At 32.9% G+C, this 24,150-nt stretch overlaps 3 protein-coding genes and 1 pseudogene across 7 annotated transcripts; 1 reads left to right on the plus strand and 3 right to left on the minus strand.

Moving 5' to 3' along the window:
- The first annotated feature begins 4,606 nt into the window (after nucleotides 1-4,606).
- LOC11441933 (actin-11) lies at nucleotides 4,607-8,971 on the plus strand. Of its 4 annotated transcripts, none has more exons than XM_024770220.2 (6): nucleotides 4,626-4,763; nucleotides 5,820-5,851; nucleotides 5,931-6,003; nucleotides 6,579-6,972; nucleotides 7,483-8,096; nucleotides 8,615-8,971. In XM_024770220.2, exons 3-6 carry the CDS (start codon nucleotides 5,944-5,946, stop codon nucleotides 8,678-8,680), a joined length of 1,134 nt encoding a protein of 377 aa, XP_024625988.1. In that variant the 5' UTR covers nucleotides 4,626-4,763; nucleotides 5,820-5,851; nucleotides 5,931-5,943; the 3' UTR covers nucleotides 8,681-8,971. The 4 variants fall into 4 exon arrangements, with proteins under 4 accessions (XP_024625986.1, XP_024625987.1, XP_024625988.1 ...); XM_003621971.4 differs by having other exon boundaries at nucleotides 5,934-6,003; XM_024770218.2 differs by lacking the exon at nucleotides 5,820-5,851 and having other exon boundaries at nucleotides 4,607-4,763; nucleotides 5,934-6,003.
- Nucleotides 8,972-10,025: 1,054 nt separating this feature from the next.
- Nucleotides 10,026-12,002, minus strand: LOC11446866 (uncharacterized). Its single transcript, XM_039827461.1, has 4 exons — nucleotides 11,863-12,002; nucleotides 11,125-11,515; nucleotides 10,862-10,936; nucleotides 10,026-10,555 (listed from the first exon to the last, which is right to left on the minus strand). The coding sequence occupies exons 2-4, from the start codon at nucleotides 11,491-11,493 to the stop codon at nucleotides 10,511-10,513; spliced, it is 489 nt and encodes a 162-aa protein (XP_039683395.1). The 5' UTR covers nucleotides 11,494-11,515; nucleotides 11,863-12,002; the 3' UTR covers nucleotides 10,026-10,510.
- LOC120575785 (probable disease resistance protein At1g61300) lies at nucleotides 11,779-15,482 on the minus strand (annotated as a pseudogene).
- Nucleotides 15,483-16,553: 1,071 nt separating this feature from the next.
- LOC11446868 (dolichyl-phosphate beta-glucosyltransferase) lies at nucleotides 16,554-22,775 on the minus strand. Of its 2 annotated transcripts, none has more exons than XM_003621976.3 (11): nucleotides 22,615-22,775; nucleotides 22,190-22,333; nucleotides 22,048-22,096; nucleotides 20,746-20,852; nucleotides 20,059-20,104; nucleotides 19,645-19,779; nucleotides 19,435-19,524; nucleotides 19,199-19,321; nucleotides 19,028-19,111; nucleotides 18,813-18,877; nucleotides 16,554-17,274 (listed from the first exon to the last, which is right to left on the minus strand). In XM_003621976.3, the coding sequence occupies exons 2-11, from the start codon at nucleotides 22,288-22,290 to the stop codon at nucleotides 17,082-17,084; spliced, it is 993 nt and encodes a 330-aa protein (XP_003622024.1). In that variant the 5' UTR covers nucleotides 22,291-22,333; nucleotides 22,615-22,775; the 3' UTR covers nucleotides 16,554-17,081. The 2 variants fall into 2 exon arrangements, with proteins under 2 accessions (XP_003622024.1, XP_024627159.1); XM_024771391.2 differs by having other exon boundaries at nucleotides 22,190-22,336; nucleotides 22,615-22,772.
- Between the last annotated feature and the right edge of the window lie 1,375 nt (nucleotides 22,776-24,150).

The raw sequence follows: 24,150 nt of genomic DNA on the forward strand, positions 1-24,150 counted from the left end.
GAGACAATCCTCACCTTATAAGCCGATTTTGTAAGGACGAGTTAGGTCTCAAATTTTAATATGTAAGACCACTACAACTACTAATAATGTTTATTATCCATTTATTTATAATTATTATTTTATTTTTTCTATTTTCTATTCTATATTCCCTTCTTCCATTTCAGATGAGTATTTTTAGAAATAATTTATTGTTTTTATTTTATACTATTGCCAACCATATTGGAATGACATGCACAAGTAATACCCCATTGCATTTTTTTTGCTTAAAAAAATCTTATATTCTAATAACATTATTTGCTGGCAAATAATATTTTTTTGGTGCAAGGTCACATAGTGTTTATATAAGAGTTTTCTTCATCCACCTTCTTTCCAATCCCTCTCAAATATTTGCTGTCAGTCTTACATTAGGAGGATTTGACAGAGCATATTCAGTTAGGATTCAACAAATTTGTAGTGCTAGACAACTATTTTTGGTTGGCTAGGTTACATGTATATATTAATTGTAAAGTGTATACTAAATTGAAAATTGATCTTAAAAAAAGTTGCATATCCTATTGAGATGGTTTACCTAGAAATAGAATCTTTCATGGTTGCCAATCCATGATTAGAGGAAAGAAGTTCTTTTTATCTTTTTGTGGTCCATTCCTTTTTTTTATTTTTTATGTGTGTGTAGGAGAGTAAGAATAGGTTATTGACTCCAAGCAAATTCTACTCTTTCTCAAATTCACACATTTTGTTGAATAAATTTTCTTCCTTAATCCAATCCACTTGTTTTTTTTTTTTTTGAGAAAGTTATGTTGTTAGTTTAGTCCAATGTGGCAATTTCCTTTATGATTTTGATTTTAGCCATGTGAGTTAGGCTTGTAGGAGAGATTTGAGTATATAAATATAAAAAAGAAATAATAATATTTCCAAAATTATAATTTTTAAAATATGAAAAATTGGTGTAGAAAGTTTATCTACAGACATAAATCATGTCCTCGTGAGCTTAGCTCAGTTGGTATAGACAATGCATAATATATGCAAGATCTGAAAGATATGAGTCATTAATAAACACAAATATATATTTAATGAAGTAGTGGTCACTCAAGAAAACATTCATATAAATCTAATACTCATTTCTAAGCTTTCACAACTTCATTTGGGAAAGAAAAAAATATCTATTTTCATCCATTTATACAATTTTTTTGTTCATATAAAGAAAATTAACTCATAGGCATTGACAGTGTAATAAAAATTGCTTACACTAACAGCCAATCATAAATGTTCAATTATATCTATTTTATAAATGACACATATGATGATTGTGATTTGTTAACAATATGAGCTTCTTACAACAATGTATGGAAATTAAACACTTTAATTGTTCTTTTCTTTATCTAGATCCACAATCACATCATGTCTATTTGTACACTTTTTACAAAAAGCAATGACCATGACCAACAAATAGGGCTAACCCAATTAGTACAAGACACTATGGAATCAAATCTAGTTTTTCAACTCATATTGATAATGGTTAAAACTTCAATTTTGTATGAAGTCACTAAAATCAATATACAAACTCTTTCTTATCATTATATTGATATAAAGTTTTCATGACTGCAGTTTAACAGTAATTAATCTTTGTCGAAATTTGTGGGACACACAAGGTGAGCTCTCTCTATTCAACTGATTTTTTCCTTACGTATGAGTCAGGAATCGAATCCCTAATCACGGTTTAAGGAGCCAAGTACTCCATTCGTTTTAAAATACATGTCCAATTTTTGAAATGTGCATTATTCACTTGACTTACTTTGACCATACTTTTTAACTAATATATAAATACAAATATTAGCAAAGATGTTGTTTGATTTGTCTCAACAAATATTTTCAAAATAGTAAATTTTTATAATTTTTTACTTTAGATAATTAAAGATATTAATAATCAAAATTATACACATTGACATGTGTGAAGTGATTGATTTAAACATGTATTTTGAAACGGATGGAGTATCATTCTATTGACAACTCTGTTGTGTAAATGTGATTGAGTGAAATTGCTGACCGTGGTTTAAGCATAGTGTGCTCCCCTAACTGCCGTTTTAATGCACCATTTTTTAATTATTTTTGTGTATGCCAACAAACATAAAAATACAATTGGGCTATTTTTTTATTCAACACTTGAGTTTACTTGAAGAAGTTTTCAACTCGATTGCAGTCACATTATCAATTAACATAACATAATTTTCTGGAAACGTTACTTTCATAAAAGGAATTATACTCCCCCTTGCAATCATCGATGTTGTTGTTTTTTGTTAATTAATTATCAACAGTATGTTTGCTTTATTTAAGTGACAATAAATTATTAAAGAGGTTGATCTCTTAAATAATATTTTGAAACATCGCTGAAATAATTTAAATGATGCAATGATATATCTTTTTAGTAAGGAAATGTTAATGAGTTATTTTAGTTTGTAGGGTTGGAACCCTAGAACTTAGTACACATTTGATTTGATGTCCCTCAACTCATAAACACCGAGTTTTAATTGTTTCATTTGAATGTCATTCATCATCGGTGTTTTTTATGTTTTTGCTCATATTTTTCTTTTAATTAATTGTTATCTTTCATTTAAATAAATAAATTATTGTAAGGTTTAAATGTTCAATTGGTCTCTTAAGTATTTGATATTGATTTGATTCCTTAACTAAAAAAAAGACCGCTTGAGTACTTTATCTTTATCCTTGTTACCTGTTTTTGTCCCTTTTGTTACAAAAATTCAAAAAAAAAAACGTTAGGGTTTGTATTATTCATCTTCTTCCTTCTCCTTCAATTCTCTTCTTCATGATCTTTATCATCAACAACACACCAATCCAGAAAAAAAAAATCTTTTTCATGATCTTCATCAAACCTATAAACATAATCAATTTTATAACTCAATCAACAACCAATTTTTCCATTCAAAAACATCCATTTCAATCTAAACAACACAATTTCTCAATCTCCCTAAACCAAATCAACCAAAATCTTCATATATATTTCCTTTTTTTTTCTTTAGATTTAATAACAATGGAAAAATCAACCAAAATCATCAAAACATCCACAACAACAACAACTAGCATCAACATCTGCAACAAACAATCACAACAACTCGTTAACCACAACAACAAAATCGATCACCAACAACAACAAAAACCAACAACAACAACAACAACAAAACACAAGAACAAAAATCTATGATTTATCTTTTCATAACAAAATTCCAGTTTTCCTTTCCAAAATGGGTTGCGCCCCAATTTCATTCTAGACTCACAAGCTCCACATCTCTGTAAATTTAAAGAGAATAACATTTTTGCAATGGAATTTGAGAAATTTATGTGATGAAAATCAGAAAATTTCTTAAATGATGTTGTTTCGATTTTTATGTGCTTTACTGGTGATGGATTTCGATTTTACTGGTGTTGGGTTTCGATTTTACTGGTGCTGGATCTCAAATTGTACGGATTTGGTGGGTGCTGGTTCGATTTGAGTTTTTGTTGTTCTAATGGGTTCAATTGTTTTGTTTATGTCATGAAAGCTTCAACCTGAGTTGTTGTTGTTGTTGTTGGTGGTGATGATTGTTTTTAGTAGATTTTTTTTCTTTCTTTCTTTCTGGATTTAATTGGTGAATATGATGAAGATTTTGATGAAGATGATAAAAAAATAAATTCCAGAGCCAATGTCAAAACGCCACGTGTACCACACTTAACGTCTTTTTATTAAATCTAATGGGATTGACCAAATAGTGTAACGAAAATTAAATTAAAGTACTCAAACGGTCTTATTTTAGTTAAGGGACCAAAACGATACCAAATAAATACTTAAGGAATCAAAAGAGCATTTAAACCTTATTTTAACTAATCATTCATCCATCATTTTTTCTCATCTAAAATACACTAAAATCCACTGTTATTTCTCATCTAAAATACACTAAAGAAACTAATAACATCAAATATCAATAACATCCAAGTGAACTCGTACTTGAGACTAATATAACGACGGTAAATAGCGATTCTAAAAATAAGTAGTTAAACCTAACTGATTAGTAAATTTTACTTAAACATAGATTAGTTGAGTTTACCAAATTAAAATCATGATTGGATAAACTCTACTATTTTACTCGTCTTTCGGTCAAATTTCATATCGACAAACATTTTTTTTCAGAAATCAAAAGTTAAATAGAAAAAGTAAATAAGTAAGGTTTTTTATATTTGATAGAGTAAATAAGTAAGGTTAGAGAGCTCTGGTAAAATAAACATAAAAGATTACTCTTGCCGATATGATATGAGTAAAATAAAAACCCAAAAAATACATTAAAAAAGGAAAAACAAGCTTATGAGAAAAGTACATGAAAATTAACACACTACCAATTTAAACACACAAATAAAAATTTAAAAAAGAAAGAGCAAAAATAATAAATAAAAAATAGCAAAAAGTATTCACAAAAAAGGAAAAACAAAAATAGCAATACCTAAATAAGTGCCAAACACTATGGAAAGCGTTACTTTCATTTTCGATTCAAAATAACAATCCAACGGCTCACATTGCATCTCTTTCTTCTTATATTCACAATTCCCATTTTCCATTTTCATTTCGTCTTTTTTGTTTGTTAGAGTCTCTCTCTCTCTGCTCTCTCTCTCTCCCACACACAAACACACACACACACACTCTCTCTCTCTCTCTTCGCCTCTGTGCATTTTCTCTCCTTCTTTGCCTTCCATCACCCTCGGCATTTTCCTTCCCAAAGGTATAATTCTTTTCATTGATCTGTTTTCTTCTTGTTTGGATCTGTTTTTGTTTTTTCGCATTTGAATTTTGATTGAATTTGTTGTTGATTTAGGTAGATTTGAAATGGGTTGTTGTTAGATTTTGATTTATTCAATTGTATATAATAAAATTTTCATTTTTAACTATTTTTGTGTTTTTCATATTTGAATTTTGAGTTATTTCTTAATTTGATTGATGGGTGTTCTTGATTTTGGTTTTGATTAGGTAGATTTGAAATGGGTCATTGTTAGATTTTGATTCATTCAATTGTGCATAAGAAAAATTTCATTTTTACCTTTTTTTGTAAGTTCGGATAAAAATAGAAATTTGATGTCATGTTTGAGTTGGATTCTTGTCATATTTTATGTTCATTTGTTCTTGATTAGTTAGATTTCAAATGGGTCATTGTTAGATTTTGATTTATTCCATTGTATATGATATATGATAAAATTTTCATTTTTAATCATTTTTTATATTTGGATCATTTTAATTGATCGATCTAGGTGTTTATTTAATTTTGAAGGGACAAAAAAGAAACAATTTTGATTGGTTTATTAACCAACATTGTGTTTGTGCTTTTGAGATTCTTTATAGTTAATGGAGATGGATCTATCATTGTTAAGCTTGGTTCTATGAAAAGTTGTTTTCAGATGTTTGTGGAAAGAATCTGAACTGTTGTTTTGATGTTGATACAACATTACTTTTTGATATGATTCAATTATTTAGCGATATTTGAGGTGAAAAGTGAAATTTGGTGGATCTGCTTATCAAAATTAGAAAGAATAGATTCCGAAAAGGAAATATGATAATGCTTTGTTTTGTGGACCCTTTGGTGTTTTCCCACTCTCTTAACTACAAACTATTTTGGTTATTGAACTAGGTGTATATATGGTTTTGCATTTGCATGAGGTAAAATTGATTTTTAAATTGTTTTGATGTTTTAATATTGTTTTTGAAGCTTTTGACTTCCAAAATATTTTTTAGCCTCAAATTAATTGTTCAACTCACTTTATAATCAATAAATTTTCGGTTTCAGGAAAAAAAAATCAGATAGATATAGTAAGTGAGGTAAGTGGAGGGTGAAAAGCTTAGTTGGCACTGTTTATGGAAACATCACACTTCTACTAACTAATTTTCATTTATCCAGCAGATAGTAGACGATGGCAGACGCTGAGGATATTCAACCTCTTGTTTGTGACAATGGAACTGGAATGGTTAAGGTACGGATATGATCTTATAGTTTTTGGCATGGCTATCAGTATCTTATAACACATGTGAATCGTATCTCGATTTGATATAGAATCAAACCCAATTGATATGAATCTCTATTGTGTATCTATTTGCACATGAATCTCATCTTGAATCCTGATTCATTATGATGAATCCCGATTCTCTTTGAAGAATCTCGATTCATTCTAATGAATTATTAACTAAACTTGGTGGATCCAACCCACCTTTTGTTTTTGTCAACTTTGTGTAGTCTGCCATTTGTCATTTGATTTTTGACTTGAATCTTAAATTATTTTGAAGTTTATGTATGATATATTATCTTATAATTTTTTAAGATCAATTGTTTTTACTTAGAAATATCATACTTTAAGTAGTAATGTAACTTACGATTTATAATAAGATTTGATTGACGATATGATCTCGAGTTGATAACCATGGTTGATAGCATTAAGTTTGCTTAGAAACATAACATAATGCAGTACTTTAGTTGGTTTTATTGGAATTTATAATATTTATATTACATAATTGAATTTGAGAAAATGGATTCCGATATATATATTTTCAGGCTGGATTTGCTGGAGATGATGCCCCTCGTGCTGTGTTTCCCAGCATTGTAGGTCGTCCTCGTCACACTGGTGTGATGGTTGGCATGGGTCAAAAAGATGCATATGTTGGTGATGAGGCACAGTCTAAGAGGGGTATTTTGACTCTTAAATACCCCATTGAACATGGAATCGTTAGCAACTGGGATGACATGGAAAAGATTTGGCATCACACCTTCTACAATGAGCTTCGTGTCGCCCCAGAAGAACACCCAGTGCTTTTAACTGAGGCTCCTCTCAACCCTAAGGCCAATCGTGAGAAGATGACTCAAATCATGTTTGAGACTTTTAATACCCCTGCTATGTATGTTGCTATTCAGGCCGTTCTTTCACTGTACGCCAGTGGTCGTACCACCGGTAAGTCATTTTCTAATTGCTCGATTAGATTTTTGATTATGTGGTTTAAACATGGCCAGCAACTTCTAGATTGGATTCACAAATGACATGTTTTATGTGACATTTTAAAAGACATTATGAATTTTTTTGAAAATACATTTTAAAATTAGATTGCATATTTTTTAAAATTCTGTAAATTTGAAAATATTTTCAATGTGTCCGAAAATGCATTCTCTCTAGTTAGCTTTCATATTCTCTATCATAATTGAAAAGGAAAATCTACAACCAAATGTCATTCTAGCCACAGACATACTAAGTAAAACTTGAAAATGAAAATGTTGTTAGGAAGTAAACGGGTCCTAAATTGTTTTGCTTTGTATTGTGCTCTTTCACTGACTGTTAAAATGAATGAGAAGAAGAAACTTATGGGAGAACTAGGATGTATTCAGAAGCTGTGATTGTGAGAAACTGTCTTAAATCTGTCATGTAATGAACTTTTTTGAAGTTTATATGTTTTCTTTCTATATGCAGGTATTGTGTTGGATTCTGGTGATGGTGTCAGCCACACTGTCCCCATCTACGAGGGTTATGCCCTTCCACATGCCATCCTTCGTCTTGATCTGGCTGGTCGTGACCTTACCGATTTCTTGATGAAGATTTTGACTGAACGTGGTTATTCTTTTACCACCTCAGCAGAGCGAGAAATTGTTCGTGACGTGAAAGAAAAGCTTTCATACATTGCCCTTGACTATGAGCAAGAGCTGGAGACAGCCAGGACCAGCTCATCCGTCGAGAAGAGCTACGAATTGCCTGATGGACAGGTGATCACCATCGGAGACGAGCGTTTCAGATGTCCAGAGGTCCTGTTCCAACCATCTATGATAGGAATGGAAGCAGCAGGCATTCACGAGACCACATACAACTCCATCATGAAGTGCGATGTTGATATCAGGAAAGACTTGTACGGTAACATTGTGCTTTCAGGAGGAACTACCATGTTCCCAGGCATTGCTGATAGAATGAGCAAGGAAATTTCTGCTTTGGCCCCAAGTAGCATGAAGATCAAGGTGGTTGCACCACCTGAGAGAAAATACAGTGTCTGGATCGGAGGTTCCATCTTGGCATCTCTTAGCACCTTCCAGCAGGTTTGTTTTGTTCCTTTCTTGTTTCTCTTTTTTCTCTATGTATAATGTTATTATATGGCATTGTTAAACTAGGAACTCGGAATTTATAAAATGAACCATAAATTTGAAAATACTTAATCACATTAGTTTTTGTTAGACAATTTCAGAGACTAAGGTCTGTTTTGATTAGCTTGTTTGAACTTATCTGACACAAGTTCTCTAGGATAACTTGTGGAAAAAACTTAATAAGCTATTTTTGGCTTATTTCCATAAGTTCTCTAGGATAACTTATGAAGAACAGTTTATAGCTCATATGAAATCAGTTTTACTTATATTGTAAGTGCTTAACTAAAAGAACATAATTAATCTATTTATTCAAACAGGGCCTAAATGACCGATCCAAAAGGACTAATATGATAGAAGGCTTTCTAAAATATTTAACTAAATTAACTAAATATTAATCTATTCATCAACTAAATGGATGATTCACTCAATATATATTCCATTGGTAATGACACAAACTTTTCTTGTGAGTGCAGATGTGGATTGCAAAGGCAGAATATGATGAATCTGGTCCATCAATTGTCCACAGAAAGTGCTTCTAAGCTGCTTCTACTGTTTTGAGAGAAAGAGGGAAAGACTAGTGTTGTGAATCAGCCAGAAGCATTGCAACTTGTAGCAACCCTTTAAATTCATTATTATTTGCTTTTGTTATCTTTTGTTCATGTTATTATTCTAAATGTTGGAGTGATTATGAGGAGTTGTTTTTTAAAATGGTCCTGTTATTTTCAGTAATATTTTGATGAGTTCATTTTTTTGACTGGTTCATTCTGCGTATGAACTAAATGGGATTATCAAATTACCACGTTTGATATATATTCAAAATTTATTTATTATCCTTGATTGTTGGATTACAAAAAGAACTTTGAAACTAAAAACAATTTGGTTAATTAAGTGTTAATCTTGTGGTGTTTGTTGTATGTTATGAAAAAGAGGTCAATGAAAAATCTATTCATATACTTATGTAACAAGCAAAATAACAGACATCAATCAATGAAACGACGACAAAGGACAAAAGCATCACATTCACATGCTTTTGTTTTGAAGAAGCTTTCTAATGATTGGAAGGTGCAAACTACAAAGTTGTCATGTACCTTCTATTAGAAAACTTTTTCAAAACTGCAATGTCCTGCTAAACATTTTCTCATTGCTTATAGCATTCAGTGCATTGTCTGAGACATTGAAATACCAGCTGATTCTGTTGATAAATCAGGATTGTGATCTCCCGCTACTTTGATAGCGAAACCGAGTTACTTGTTGCACAACCTTTTTGGAACCGTTGGCCGCAGTTTGCTGGCAACTAGGTCAGCAAGAATACCATTGGAAGACCAAAGTAGAAAGCCCTAGAGAATTTGCTGACGATGATCCTTTAACTGAACTTGAGCGACTGAAATAGTGTTGTCACGGTTAAAGGTGAGTTTGCTGGAACCACCAGCGATGGCGTTAGCTTCCTTCTTCTTGTGTGGTTTCTTTTTTCTTTTTGCATAACTAACCTTCTGCCAACCGTGTTTGGCGGTGTGAGATCTGCCGTCAGATTCAGCGGGGGCGGAGATGGATCCAAAGGGTGCCTAGTTTCTTGGTACTCAAGGTTTGTTATTAATACCTGTTAATTAAATTGAGGTTCTGAATTAACTTTATGTTTATGGTTCCGAGTTACCTCTATGAGAATGACTATCTTATATGAGTTACCTCTTGATGGTTGAGATAAAAAAAAAGTAACATATGTACCTCACCTTATTCATAAACTCATTTCCCTTTTCATCTTCTCCTGACAATCAGAATTTTTTATACCATTTCTCTTTTACAAATTGTATTAAGTTAAAGACTCAACATCATGTACAAAACAGAAGGAAACCCAATGCGATCAAATAGGAAGAAGCTTGTATTTATATTCTGGATGAGAAATGACTAAACTTTACACCCAAAGGTTCCCACAATGAAAAGTATAACAAAGTAGCAAAGATGAAATAGAAGTACAAGAAAATATAGTCTAATAGCCAATAAGGGCACTTAAAACTGCCTCTTGTTGAATTATATTCTTCAAAACAGCTTTGGAGCATGTCAATTGATGCTTAAGATCCTCCACATGTTGACTTAAAATCTCTATCTTCAAATGCAACACTTCAACTTCCTTGGTAACCTGTTGCTTGGAATCCAATAATGTTTGCATGGCGTCTTGCGATATTTGTATATCAGGAAACATAGCCCGTCTTTCGACACTATCCAACCAATCCTTATCAAAACCAAAGTTGCGCGCATCTAGTAGTAGCTCCACAAATTCAGAGTGGCATGAACCTAATACATCCAAGACACTATGAGTTTCAAGGAATTTCAATAGCTCAGCCAGTAAGTTGTAGGCACAACCCTTGAATCTATTACGCAGTGAATTTAAGTTCTTCTTCAACACTTGTTTCGCTAACCTGATTAAAATTAAAAAGATGTTTAAGATTGCAGTATAATTCAATTCTTTCATTGACAAAATGTCAAAAAGAATACTAGCAAGGAGTAACTACTTGTATAGGTGGCTCATTCTTTGTTACTGAAAAGGTGGACAATGTTTCTGCTACATTTTTTTCTGATGTAGTAGAACCCTCCAACTAATTGCGTATCATAAAAATGTAAAATTTAGTTGCATGCAGCATATTTGTAAGAAACACTTGAAATAAAATATTTTTCTTTTTTAGCTTTATATGCACAATGCAGTGGTACGATATTACATGATTTACCTGAGAAGGTTTGCCGGCAATATCAGTTTCTCCAAGTGGACGTTGTTTGTCCATCGATTGTTCATTCATCAATTCCTGTAACAAGAACAGAAGCATTAATGATCTTCACCTATTAATTACATCAATTAAGAACAGAAGATTTGATTGTTTATATATCCTCTAAACAAATGTTATGTTTTTGTTGCTATAAATATTAATGCATGATATGTAATTATTTACAGCCAACGTGTAATAGTTTAAAAAATATTGGATAGAGTGTGTACCGTAGATGTAATCACATAAACTAGAAAGATCATTTTCAAGTGAATTCCTTGGGCATGACAGAGGCTTGGAAGATTTTCAAATACTACATATTCTAGATTTGGAATCTCGACTTTCTCATCACGACCTTCACTTGCAAATATTTCATCCAGCTCATCTGCTTCTCTTATGATCAGAACATTTAGCTCAGGAAGCTCGTTACATATGGAGACTGGAAAGACATATTTCAACATGTCGCACTTTATCACTACAAGCCGTTCTAGCTTTGGGAAGCATGTCTTTGTTGTAGACATAAAATTTGAGGATTTATTTTTATTCTCCAAATCATCTTCAATAATATGCTTCAACTCTTTGCATTCTTCAATTCTCATATAAAGCAACTGTGGTAGACACCTTATTATAGAAGTAGAGAAAACAATTTTCAATTTTTCACATCGCTTGACTAATAAATATGTAAGGTTTTGGAGGGAGAACAAATTTTTGGGAGCCACAAAAAGGCATGTCATCATAGGAAGAACATCCAAATCAATAAACTCCAAAGCTAAGTTCATTTGCTGTTCATTTATTTCATTGATACAAAAAATGGTACATTATTACATTGTCTTAGTGAACACTTTTTGGTATTTAGTGATTGATACAAAAAATAATAAAATGTATCAATAGTTTCTTATTAAAAGAGTAGAAAAAATATAATGGAAGAAGAAGAAGAAGAAGATAGAGAAGGAGGTGAGAGGGCTAACCATTAAGTTGTCCTGTTGTTGATCCTCAGACTCAGAAACCAATGGGATTTTAGTACTTGTGTTACTCCTCAATTTGTGCCCATATTTTTTACCGCAACTGTATATATCAGTTCATGAAAAGATATTGAATTTGATTGGGTCTGATTGTTCTTGTTGCTCAGAAGCATCTCCAGAAATGGAAGGTGGCTTCTTAATCGACAAAGACATTGTACGATTACATTCTGGAAAAATGTCGATCAGAATCGGTATGTCACTGAGCTCCATTTTTTCGAGGGATTCAAGCTTGAGATCTTGGCCAAATATGTATTTCAGCTTATCACAACTTTTTATTGTGATGGATATTAGTGCCGGACATTTCTGAAACACTGAGAGAAACGGAAGTATTAATTCAAAGCTTGGACATTTCTCAATACTAATAACTTCCAGTTTCTGAAACATTAAGCCTTGACTTGTGCTGTCATTATCATCATCAACTATTTCACCTCTCGATTCCTCCCCTTTTCTTACATCAATTATTATGTTTTCAAGAAGCGCAATCAATTATTTTCAGTGTCTCCAACAACAATAGGCTTCGAGCAGTTGACGAAATAGGGAGATCAACATCGGACATCTTTTCAACGACACGCTCTTTAGATTGAATAGGTTTAGGTTGCACTTAAATAAGCTTTGCAAATGTTTACAATCCTTGATGTACAGCTTCTCTAAACTTTTCAGAGAGTCAAAGGAAAGAGGACCATTGCACAATTCTTCCAAATTATCCATTCCTTTGAGAACTAGTACAACTAACTTGGAGAAGACAATTGATACATGAGAATCAATATGCTTAGTGTCTAAGAGGCATTGTAGTTGTGAAATGCATCTTAAATGAAGCTCAACTAGATCATTCATACCATGATCGATAGGAACAATCTCAGGTATGATATTTCTCCATCCCCCCTCGATTCTTCTTAGTCTAAGAACCTCTGCTGCTTGCATACAGTACTTAAGTGTTATTTGAGAAAGGAAAACCTCATCTTTGTATATAAAAGACACACACTTCAACGAGAAATCATCCTCTGAACTCGAATATTCATCGATATGAAACCTCTGCAATTTTGGGAAAGTTATTTCTCGGCAAAAATCATTAAAACTATCTCTGAAATACAACTCTTCAAGTGATGAGCATCCTTCAATCACCTCAAAAGGATCATTCCTTACAATTTTACAGCGTTTGAAATGCAATAATCTGAGTTTCTCTAGTTTTGTGATTTCATGCGGCAGTTCATCAATTTTACAATGATCCAAATCAAGCGTCTCAAGACTTTGTAGGTTTCCCAAAATAGAGATGTCACCCAAAATGACATTGGCAAAGACAAGAGATCGAATATTCTTCAACGACTGAATTGAATGAGGTAATGATAGAGATGGACTAGAATACTTATCATAGATTAGGTAAAAAACTCGAAGGCCTGTACTATTTTCAAAAAATGAATTCGGGACTTCGATTTTCAAATCGTGGCAGTTTTCATCCTTATGCGCAGTGACAATTAGAATCTCAAGCTTGGAACCATCAAGCATAAAGGAAAACACATCCTTAAGCTTGCCTTCACATAACAAATATTTAATATTTGTCTCCCTTTCAACCATTGCCTTTTGATTTTTATCATACAACTTCATTGTTTGAATCTCTTTGCTCGCTATCCATTGGGCTGCATCACGAACCATGTCATGCATTTGCACTCTAGTTTTTTTGGCCTCCAACAATAAACAAGAATCAAGGAGTTTATTTTTAGATATAACAACTTGGCTTCGAGCATCTTCGTAGTTGGCATAATCGTCCCCAAAAAGGCCTCCTTCGATGGCAAGTCTGGTTAACCTTTCGATAGGAATTTTTTCATCTTCTTGAAATACAGAACACAGGAGGAATAGTCTCTTGGCCTTCTCATCCTTCATATTATCATAGCTAAACTTCAAGCATTTATAAATTTTAACCAGATCATCATCAACATTGTGCATTGGCATATGTTTCTGCAAGAATTTTAAGGCCCATTCCCACTCTTCCGGACGTTCTATGCCCTTCAAACTACTGGCGATAGCAGTAATTGCAATTGGCAACCTTTTGCATTCATTTGCAATTTTTCGGCCCTTGTCAAGCAAATTTTTAGTTGAAATTTCGTGTAGACCAGCATGCCTTTTGAACATGATCCATGCGTCTTCTTCAGATAAGAGATCGAGTTGGATTGTCTTTCTGCATCCTAATCTGTTACACACCAAGAGATTACGCGTGGTTACAAGAATCCTACAGCCTTTGTGATTGTCACCGTATGGAATCCCAATTTCATTAAAATCGATGTCTCCCCACACATCATCCAATATTAGAAGAATCTTCTCACCATTGGTTAATCTGCTCCATAGTTTTTTGGGTCGGTCTGAATCATTACAGTCATCAAATTTCAATCGCAAGGATCCTGCAATATCATCTTGAATCTTTTTGATATCAGGAGAAAATGACACTGTTGTGTCAATGATTTGAGTAAACTGTTTGGATTGCTTAAGTTCCTTACCAACTTCTTTGGCCAATGTAGTTTTTCCTGTGCCCCCCATCCCTTTCAACCCGATTACATAATTGTTGTCATCTTTCAATGCATCCAAAAGCTCTTTGTATTTGGATTCCTGGCTTCTAAAAGGAATATAGTGTTGGGATGAATAACGTTCAACACCTGGAAGACAAGCAGGGAGTCCAATTGAAAGTTCCTTTCCAGTCAATTAATCTTTTAATTTGCTTCTTCTTACTTGTCAGTTCCTTTCCCCTTCTATATCGCCATATGCAATGAGAACAAAATCTAAAAAAACATTTTTGTTTTGTTCTTGTGTCTTCTTGAATGAGCTTATCAGTTTCTTCTTCCCGAAAAAGAGCATTAGCTTGAACATCTTCTCCTCTACTGATTGCCACATCAACACGTTGCTTGACAGCTGTCCTTTCTATTTCCAATCTAGCTCTTTCTTCTTCAAAATCCTTAGCAATGCACGTGAAGCAACATATATAACTTGATTCTGCTATCGCCCCATTTATTAATTTCTCCACATATGGCTTCGCCAAATCAGTTAGAAAACTCGCCATCTAAATAAATTTGAATAGATCAAAGTTAGGCAACCAGGGAGTCATCCAGTATTAAAGTTTAAGATCCTTCAAGATGATATCTAAATGCCCAATATATCTTTGAAAACGATAAACAAGTTATGAAAAAAATGATCATGTAGAGAAATAGAGTGAATAATGAAAATGGAAATCATATACCAATATAAAATCAAAGAAATTGTAACAAAAAAAAAACATGAGATTGTTCTCTACCTCCGTGTTTCATAGTGGATAGGAAACTCTTATTTAATCAATGTAGTAGCTCTCTAAAATATTGATGTTTTTTTAACTTAACTAAGGTATCAATCTCATGTTTCTCTAAAAAAATACCACAAAAGCATAAATAAAACTCAAGTTGATTTATAAACCCTTCAGAAAAATTGTTAAAGTGTGATTGTCTGTTACCTTGTTTCCAGCACTTTCAGCAAATGCTCATTCTCCAATATGCAGTAGCTATGCTGTAGAAATACATACAATTTTGGTTCAAAAAGTAGAAAACATACTGAGATTGTTATTTAAATATTACTTTTCATACATGCAAATATGCAATAATAAAGTGGTAGTCATTGATTTAAGGCTTCAGTTATTAATTGGTTTCACACTTACTCTATAAGAAGTTCTCTTTAAAAAACAAAAATCCTGTATAAATTATTAGATACATTTATTATTTATTTTTTTAAACATACCCTAAGTTATACTACTAACATGCATTGAAATAGAAAAAAGGTCAAATTAAATACACATCGAAACAAAAGACACATAACTTGTGAGCTACTATGGAGGAAAAAAGTGCTACATTAACCAACTAAACTTACTTGCTAACTTAAAATGATTGATATCGTTTATCTAGCTTGATGGCGAGTGTTGTATTATATTATCAAAAGTTACACTTTGAAACTTCAACAAAATTATAATGTTGAGATTTTATCAAACTCAATGTGAATCCAAACATACACAAATGATATACAATAATTTTGATATCAAGTTCAAAAATAGCATTATCAACCCCCAGACCACACCTCAGCAGATCCATAGGATAAAGCTGGTGACAACCCCATATGCCTCTCCTTTACCAAATTGAAGCTTTGGACAGAACCTGGAGACTTTTGCTTTGAACAACTATAAGTTTTTGAAAAGAAATGCAAAATAATTTTTTGATAAAAATGCATTATTTTATTGGCTTAATTGCAGTTTTGGTTATTCTATTTACGATCACAAGATTAAAATAATCTTTTATATCCAAAATTAGTGATGCAATTTCACTCGACAAAAGGACAACCAACCCTTTAATCATGTATAGTTACAATCAGTAAACAGATTGGTTTTATGGAGGAACTATTCGGACTCCAAAATCATTTTAAATGTACACATCAACAAAAGAAAAAACAGTTTTGTATCATTCGGGGAAACATCAACTGCAACTGTTGTCTGTCTTCAAAGGTGCAACTGTAAAAATAATGAACTCATTACAAATAAAATGAAATCTTACAAATAGGGTACGAATTTCATGGTTTTTAATGACAACATTGGAGATGTGTAAGAAAGTGTGGAAAAAGAATGTGAGAATTGCGAGTAAAAAATGGGATTACAAAACTAATAAACCCATAAATCAATCGTATATTGTTTGTGTATCATACAATTAACAACCCAAAAGATAATCATGCGGCTTATTGTTATATGAAAGCAATAAGCAGCGTCTTTAACATGAAGTGCAACAGTCTACAGAGTACAGACAGTCGAAACATTTACTACCCCAGAATGATGAGCACAGAAAGCATCAAAATAACTCACCAGTGTTGGACATTTTTTTTTCAAATGGCCTAAGGAATGAAATGTTATATGTAGACTATGTTAATAAGAAAAGAAATACAAACTTGTGATCAGATGCTTTTCTCAGTCGATGGTAACTAAAGATTCTTTAATACATTTATCTAGTATAAATAACAGTAAAAAATTAAAAAACCCAAACCCTCAATGACCCGATCTGAACAGCACAATCCGGAAGATTATGGTTAGTCCTACAAACTTCAAATGTGTCATTATGATGTCACTCTTTGGATATGAAAATGCCATTTTTCTTCCTAAAATTGATCATTGAAGTTCATGTGGAATTAGAAATTCTCCATACGCCAATCCTGTAACCTACAGACATGAGCAGAAGCTCCCAAACCATGTTTGGTATACTCAGAAGGTTCACCTTTGATCCCGGGATCTCAGACCAAATTACAGAAATCTCCGAAATTGGGATCCGAAACCACTTACACAAAAAGACTAATTCAACATCAAAGCACCACCTGCAGAGAATAACAGACTATTACAGATAAGTATAAAGTTTTCACCATATTTGCATGTGTCCATACATACAGAATAGGTAGTTATAAATAGCAGCAAGCTTGATTGAACAAAACTACCCTAACTTAAATCAACTTGTCTTTCTGACCACTAAAATACAAAAGTAATATTCCAAACATAAACCTAATACTTATATCTTCTAGAGTCTAGACGATACTTAAATTTCACTTTCATTAATTGTCAATTGCATTATTCTCAGACCAGGCTTCCTCGATAATCTAAATTTTAGTATACTGGAAGAAGCTAAACGTGGCATTTATATTTAATCATATACAACTAAGGAAACTTTATACATGAATTATCTTCCAGAAAACAACACACTAATTCTATGGAACTAGACACTAGATCATTGGAATAACGCATTTACTATAATTAGTTATCATTTCCTTAAAATTAAGACACTATTCATTATGAATTTCTAGTTCATGACAGTTATAGTTCTAATATTTTTCCTAAGAGTTTTATATAAGTGATACTTGTGTGAATCTATTCGAATCCACCAAAAATACATGTACAGATCTATTCGAGAAGCAAAGATTGAAGGGTATTCTTTAAAAGTTAAAAAACAATATCAGATCATTTCCTCCACGATATTCTATCTATCATATTCTAGACTTTAGAGGATAATCCAAAGTTAGAATTTGAGTAATTCTTAGCAGGGTAAAAGTAAAACAATATGGAGATCAGGAAATCAATGGGTAGCAAATTTCTGTTTATTAATTTTTGTTACACATTATGGTGGAGAAGGTAGGATGAGTTGTAGAAACAAAAAGTGGTTAAAACAAAAGACCTCTTTCTGCTTATTTTCTAGTGATTTATCAATATCATTAACATAGGATCTTGCTTAATAAATGCCTTGACATGGATAGCGGAATCCGTCATAGAAACATGCCATTGCGGCCTATGGTGCCGCAATGGGGGACATCCCTTCATAAATTGGCCAGTGGCGGTTGTCAAAAATCCGCCACGCCATTCTACAATGGGATCGCCATGCATCCATTTAACAACACTGTTCGAGACTATGTTGACAATGTAGTTCAAAGATAAATATAATGGTGACAGATCTTATGACAACTCAATTTTCTCTTTCTTTTCTGGATTAAAATGCTTGTTTTTTTTATAATATCAAATAGTTTGAAACAAAATATTTATGGTCCAAGATAGACTAGACCAAAAAATCATGAGTTCAATTTTTTCATATATATAATATTTGAAGGAAAAGGACTGCAGATACATTTTTCCATTTCCATATTAGAACCTATAGACAAGAGAGCATAGCTAATGATACAAAAATTAAACATGGCATGAAGATGCAGAAAAGTAGTGACAAAAAATGACAACAAAGAGGTAAAGATTGTCTAAACAATTTATGAAAAAATAAGGTAAGAAAAATCAGTTTTCTATTATTTCTCAATTATGAAGTAACTCCCTTACAAAATTTATGAAAATATTGCATTTATAGAGTGCTAAGAACAATCACCTTTTCAAACGGACATTTGAAAAGAGTTTCCTAGCTGCAGCCCTAGTAAACATCTTGAAACCACACTGTGAACGTGCAAAGTCAAGATCAGATAAATAAAAACCAACATCAAATATACATGCTCAAGCAAAACCATTGAGGAATCAGTGAAGCACTAAATAACAGGGTACTGAAATCAGAAAGCAAGGTCAAAAATTAATGAAGTAGGCAATTACCTGTGTATCACGAATTCCAGGACCAGCAGCCAATAGAACCACAAGATGGAACCCCTTCATCAAAAAATTACGGTACCACTTCCTCTGCAAATGTTAAGCTAAGTTATTCAACCATTATGATGTATACACATGGGAACAATAACACGGAGAATGGAGAAGGCCGAGCTTAACTGTAGCCAAAGCTTTCTCCTCTAGATGAGCTCGTGAACCAAATACAACAACAGGGGTGTCAGACATTCTAAAGCTAGAATCACTACCACTGGAATCGCCATCCTTTTTAGCAACAGCTCGAATCTGACAGCAAAACAGTAGATAATGCATATTAACAACTGAGACTAGAAATATGAAGTAAAATATTGTTATATATCTGTACATGTGGAGGTTACACATCATAACGTTCCAGTAACCTGATTTTCAAGTTTTTCTAGGTCGGTGATCTTGGTTGCTCCATCTGCGTCAAGCATGAGAAGTAGTTCACCGCGTGAGTGTAACATTCCCTGTAATACCATGCTTTCATGGAAAGAAGAAAGCCTTAATTAATGATCCACAAGCATAATATGACACAACCATTCATATAAGAGTGGATTTTAAAAGATTATAGTTTGAATTAGACTCACTTTTCTGATTGCTTCTCCCTTGCCATGATTTCTTCCAAGAAGGATGACCCTTACTTTGTCTACTGTGTATTTTCTTACAAATTCAAAAGCTACTCTTTTTGTCCCATCGACACTTCCATCATCAACAATTACAACCTGCTCAAGTGTCCATTGATAAAAGAATAAAGAGTGCATCCACGGAATGATATAAAGTACAAACACATTTAGAATAAAGTATATCAGACCAAAAGATTTGAATGGATATAGAGTGTAATTTCAGATTACATTAGTAAAGTTCATGAGAGAAACAGAGGCTGTTTCACATGGTGTAATATATAGTTTTCTTTACTACTCTAAATAGTATATTTATATTTTCAACGCAATAAGCTAGCCAGATTATAAACAAACATTCCAAGAGAATGGAACTGGAGGTACCTCGTATGAAAATGAAGGATCCTTTGAAGCACGATGTTGCAGATAACTACAACACAAAAGCATAAATAAAATTATGCCCATGATAACAACTTTAAACAATAAATGATATGCTACTTCACAAGTTCAGCAGTTAAGTAACTATTGATTGAGCAGAGGAGATAATATGAACAGGTATAGGAAACCGAATGCAAGTGTAATGTAATTTGAAGAAAACCAAGAGACTGAGTACAGTGCATAATGGATAATCAAGCAAATGCTATCCACAGAAAGATACCATCTTCTGCTTCTCCACTCAATTGTAACAGAATATTCATGGCATGAGTGTTAATTGCTCCATATTTTAACTAACTTCCAGCTAGGCACCTCTCCCCTATTCTCCTCTCTTTTTCTTACGCTCGTATTTGAGCCCACTAAACATCCTCTGGCCTATTGGGCATCCTATCAACTGCGCACACCACTGCTCTATGTATGAAGTATGTCCTACTCAAATAAATGGTGCCATCAGAAAAGTGCATGAAATTTAAATTTAACTAATCTTTACAAGCTTGGTTTTTCCCTTTCGTTGACTGCATACTATGACTGTTTCAACTTCTTTTTTCTTCAAGGAAGGGGAGGTCAAACATTTTAACATATTGATATCAACAGCAAAAGCATTCATCTTGGTAAAAATGGTGTGCTTTGACTTACATCATAGTTTCCTCAAGGGCACCTGGAAGCCTATGCTCCTCATTGTATGCAGGAATTATCAAAGAGATGTACTTTGAGGCAGGATCAACAACATGTGGACAAGGAACCTAAATGAAAAAAGAATTAAATCAATGATCATTATAAACCAATTAATGATTGGATCTATCTTCAAAAAGCTATGCCGTAACTTGATTGACGCATTGATAACTAAAATTACACTATATCATATCACATTTCTATACATTTTAGAGTAGACTCTATTGTAATACACAATGAAGGCCTAATATGAGAACATCAGGACTCGGGGCACAGGAGTCCAAAGATGTATGTGAAATGCACTAGTGATGACTGATCCTTCCTGTTGAGACTGGGATTAAAACCAGAGTATAAAAGTAGAAATTAAGGATAGGCCATAAAATGCCATCGACTCTAGTTCAATAATAGTGTAGAGATTGCAGTTGAAAGAGGAAAACATTTGAAGTTGGAATCACTTCAATAAAATCAAGATCACTGCTGCAGACAACCACAACAACTATAGAACTGCAAATCATGGTGTTACAATGGACGTAACATAAGTGGTAAGCTCAAATGCAAACGAAGATTGTTGAGATTAATTTTGCAGCCTAGTTTAAAACTGAAATAAATGAATCACGCAAAACTTAAATTTATGGATTAACTCAAGATGCAGTAGCTTCAGCTGTCGTGGCACTGATGATATGTACATTAACTTATGACATAAAAGTGAATCATTCCCTAATCATTCTCATGAAGCGTATCTTCCAGCTACTTTAGAAACCGTATATCATTTTTTTTAATAAATGAACCTTATATTTGTACTTTCTTTAGATCAGCCATATTAGGAGATTATACAAACAAATAACACTAACAAGTATCCAAACTTCATACTTCTAATAATTTCCTCTAACTTCTTGACTATGTCATGATGTTATCATCAACCAATTTGTAATATAATATGCTTGATTCCGCAGGGTAAAATGACGACGGGAAACATATGTTAGGCCATGTCTCCACACCCTTCATTTACTACAAGTTTTACAATTACAACTAGCAACAAAGTCGCAATTTTGCATTACAAAATTAAGTTGTGGATAGAACGAAAGAAACAAAAAAAAAAAAAAAACGGACTCCAAAGGTCGATAAAACTAGACATATCTCACTAAATTAGAACTCTTAAATACCCTCCTCTCCTTCACCAAACAAACAAATATAAATTTCTCACAAAATCTAGCATGCTCAGTCACAACAGAAGATCAAAAACAAAACTCAAAATCAATCATTTACCTGAGTCAATGAATTAGGATCCTCAAAAATCGCCGGAACTTCAATGTGCCTTCATAAAAACCAAAATCAAAACATTAAGCTAACAATCACACAGTTCATATATATATATAAAAGATAAAATGAGATTCAAATAAGGACATACTGATGATTATTTCTTCTTCTATAAGCTTCAACAAAGATGACCAAGAAAAACCCTAACATCAAAGTCACAGCGAAAGTCACAATTAAACACAAAAACTCCATTCCTTATCACGAAATTCTGTATCTCTGTCTAAATATCTTCCACCTGCTATCAATCAAACACACGGAATTCTCATAAACTATTCAGAGTAAATAAACAACACCAAACCATAGGGTCTGTTTGGAAAAAACAGTTATCATGATAAGCGCTTATGTATAAGCTTGCCTATGCTAATTTTTAAAAACAAAAATCATACAATTCAACATACATACATTCATAACATTGATTTTTACATCATCATGGAATAAGGAAGTTATAATTATCATATAAATCGCAGTGGAATTGCACCACGGCGACAAATCGGAAAATAATTGAAAAGGAAAAACCTTGTGGCGGTGTTTCTGTCTGTTTCCGGTAGCTGAGGATCAACTCCGGCAACGTTTTCCGGTGAGTTGAGATCAGTGCGACGACTCTATCTTGTTGTTTCTGATCAAAGGGTCAAAGTGGAAGCTGCTGTTTTTTTTTATTTGACTGAGCTAATGGGCCTTTTTTTTATTTGGAAAATTACTTAATAAGCTTTAAATTTCCAAAAATGTCCCTCGCGGGATATGTAACTTCTTATCGTTGGTGTTCAAGAGTTATGAACGCAATCAACGATTGGTAAGAGAAATACTTGCATACAAACGAACATAACATGTGGCATTTAGAAACATCCTATGAAAACATGACATGTCATAAAAGGTTTAATAATTATTAAAAAGAAAAAATTAAATAAAAACACGGTTTTATTTCTTCTCTTTCCTTAAACCAGAGGAACAACGGTAGCACTATTGTAACACCCCGTTTTCCCAATATGAAATTTTCTTAAAACATTTATCAGAGTAAGCATCGTAAACAACGGGATATCACATAAACGTAATCCAAAACAGTTAAATAATGATTTAACCAAATATCTTAAACATCGCAGCGGAAATTATGTCATAGTCATAAAACGTTTTGGCACGCAGGCCTCATCTTAAATCTTAAAAGAAATTAGTTCATAATCATAAACAGCATAAAAGTCACGTAATAGAATGAAGCATGCATAGTCATAAAGCCCCATCCCGTTACGTATCAGAGCGACCTAGACGACACAGTGAAGGCAAGGCCACTCACGACGTAAACAGCACACTAAGCTCGATCACCTGCACGTTACCCACGGTCGAGGTAACATTCAAACAGAAGGGGTGAGATTTCATAACAGAATAGCGTTAATCAATGCAATTAAGAATCATAAATTAACATCCTAATCAATCTTGATCATAATCATTTTAAACATAATCGTCATTGTATCCTTAATAAGCATTTATCACGTAATCACATAATCAATCATCATCAACAACATAACATTATCACGTAATCACATAATCAATCATCATCAACAAAGCATAATAGACATGACAATGTGACAATGCTCCTAGACTCCGTATATGCATGTGGTACCAATCGTCATCATAAGTATAAATATACTTTAATCGTGCGGAGGACAAAGCTCCTAATAATCGTGCGGAGGACAAAGCTCCTAATAAAACGTGGTGAGGACTAAGCTCAATGATATGCTATGCATGGACTCTTAACAACAAAACATCGTAATCATGTGCATTCAATAACTTGAAGCGAAACGTCATCATTTTCATTATATTCATAAATAAACATTGCATACTCAGTTAAATAACAGCAGCAGCATAGTCAAGTCACATATCAGCAGGGAGATATCAATATATCAACAGCAATTCAATAGAATCATAATCGTTTCATTATATCTCACATATTGCATAATACATTAATCATGCTCAATTAATATCAACATATCTTAATAGCTTCACAGACTGCATTAAACGTTATCATAAGGTTTCTTTACCAATTAGGGGTTCACTCCTGAT

This window comes from Medicago truncatula, chromosome 7 (assembly GCF_003473485.1).
Source record: "Medicago truncatula cultivar Jemalong A17 chromosome 7, MtrunA17r5.0-ANR, whole genome shotgun sequence".
In the NCBI taxonomy this organism is placed as follows: Eukaryota; Viridiplantae; Streptophyta; class Magnoliopsida; order Fabales; family Fabaceae; genus Medicago; species Medicago truncatula.

Bases quoted from the DNA above. Each gene is read 5' to 3' on its own strand.
- LOC11446866 (XM_039827461.1), bottom strand. From the start codon at position 11,493: ATGAGAATTGAAGAATGCAAAGAGTTGAAGCATATTATTGAAGATGAT. The intron at 10,937-11,124 runs GTACACACTCTA...TTCTTGTTACAG, and splicing joins TTTATGTGATTACATCTACG to GAATTGATGAATGAACAATC. The intron at 10,556-10,861 runs GTAAATCATGTA...AATTTTAATCAG, and splicing joins TTGCCGGCAAACCTTCTCAG to GTTAGCGAAACAAGTGTTGA.
- LOC11446868 (XM_003621976.3), bottom strand. From the start codon at position 22,290: ATGGAGTTTTTGTGTTTAATTGTGACTTTCGCTGTGACTTTGATGTTA. The intron at 20,105-20,745 runs GTAAGTCAAAGC...TTTGTGTTGTAG, and splicing joins GCCCTTGAGGAAACTATGAT to TTATCTGCAACATCGTGCTT. The intron at 19,112-19,198 runs GTTAAGCTCGGC...TAACATTTGCAG, and splicing joins AGGAGAAAGCTTTGGCTACA to AGGAAGTGGTACCGTAATTT.
- LOC11441933 (XM_024770218.2), top strand. From the start codon at position 5,944: ATGGCAGACGCTGAGGATATTCAACCTCTTGTTTGTGACAATGGAACT. The intron at 6,973-7,482 runs GTAAGTCATTTT...TTCTATATGCAG, and splicing joins CGCCAGTGGTCGTACCACCG to GTATTGTGTTGGATTCTGGT. The intron at 8,097-8,614 runs GTTTGTTTTGTT...TTGTGAGTGCAG, and splicing joins CTCTTAGCACCTTCCAGCAG to ATGTGGATTGCAAAGGCAGA.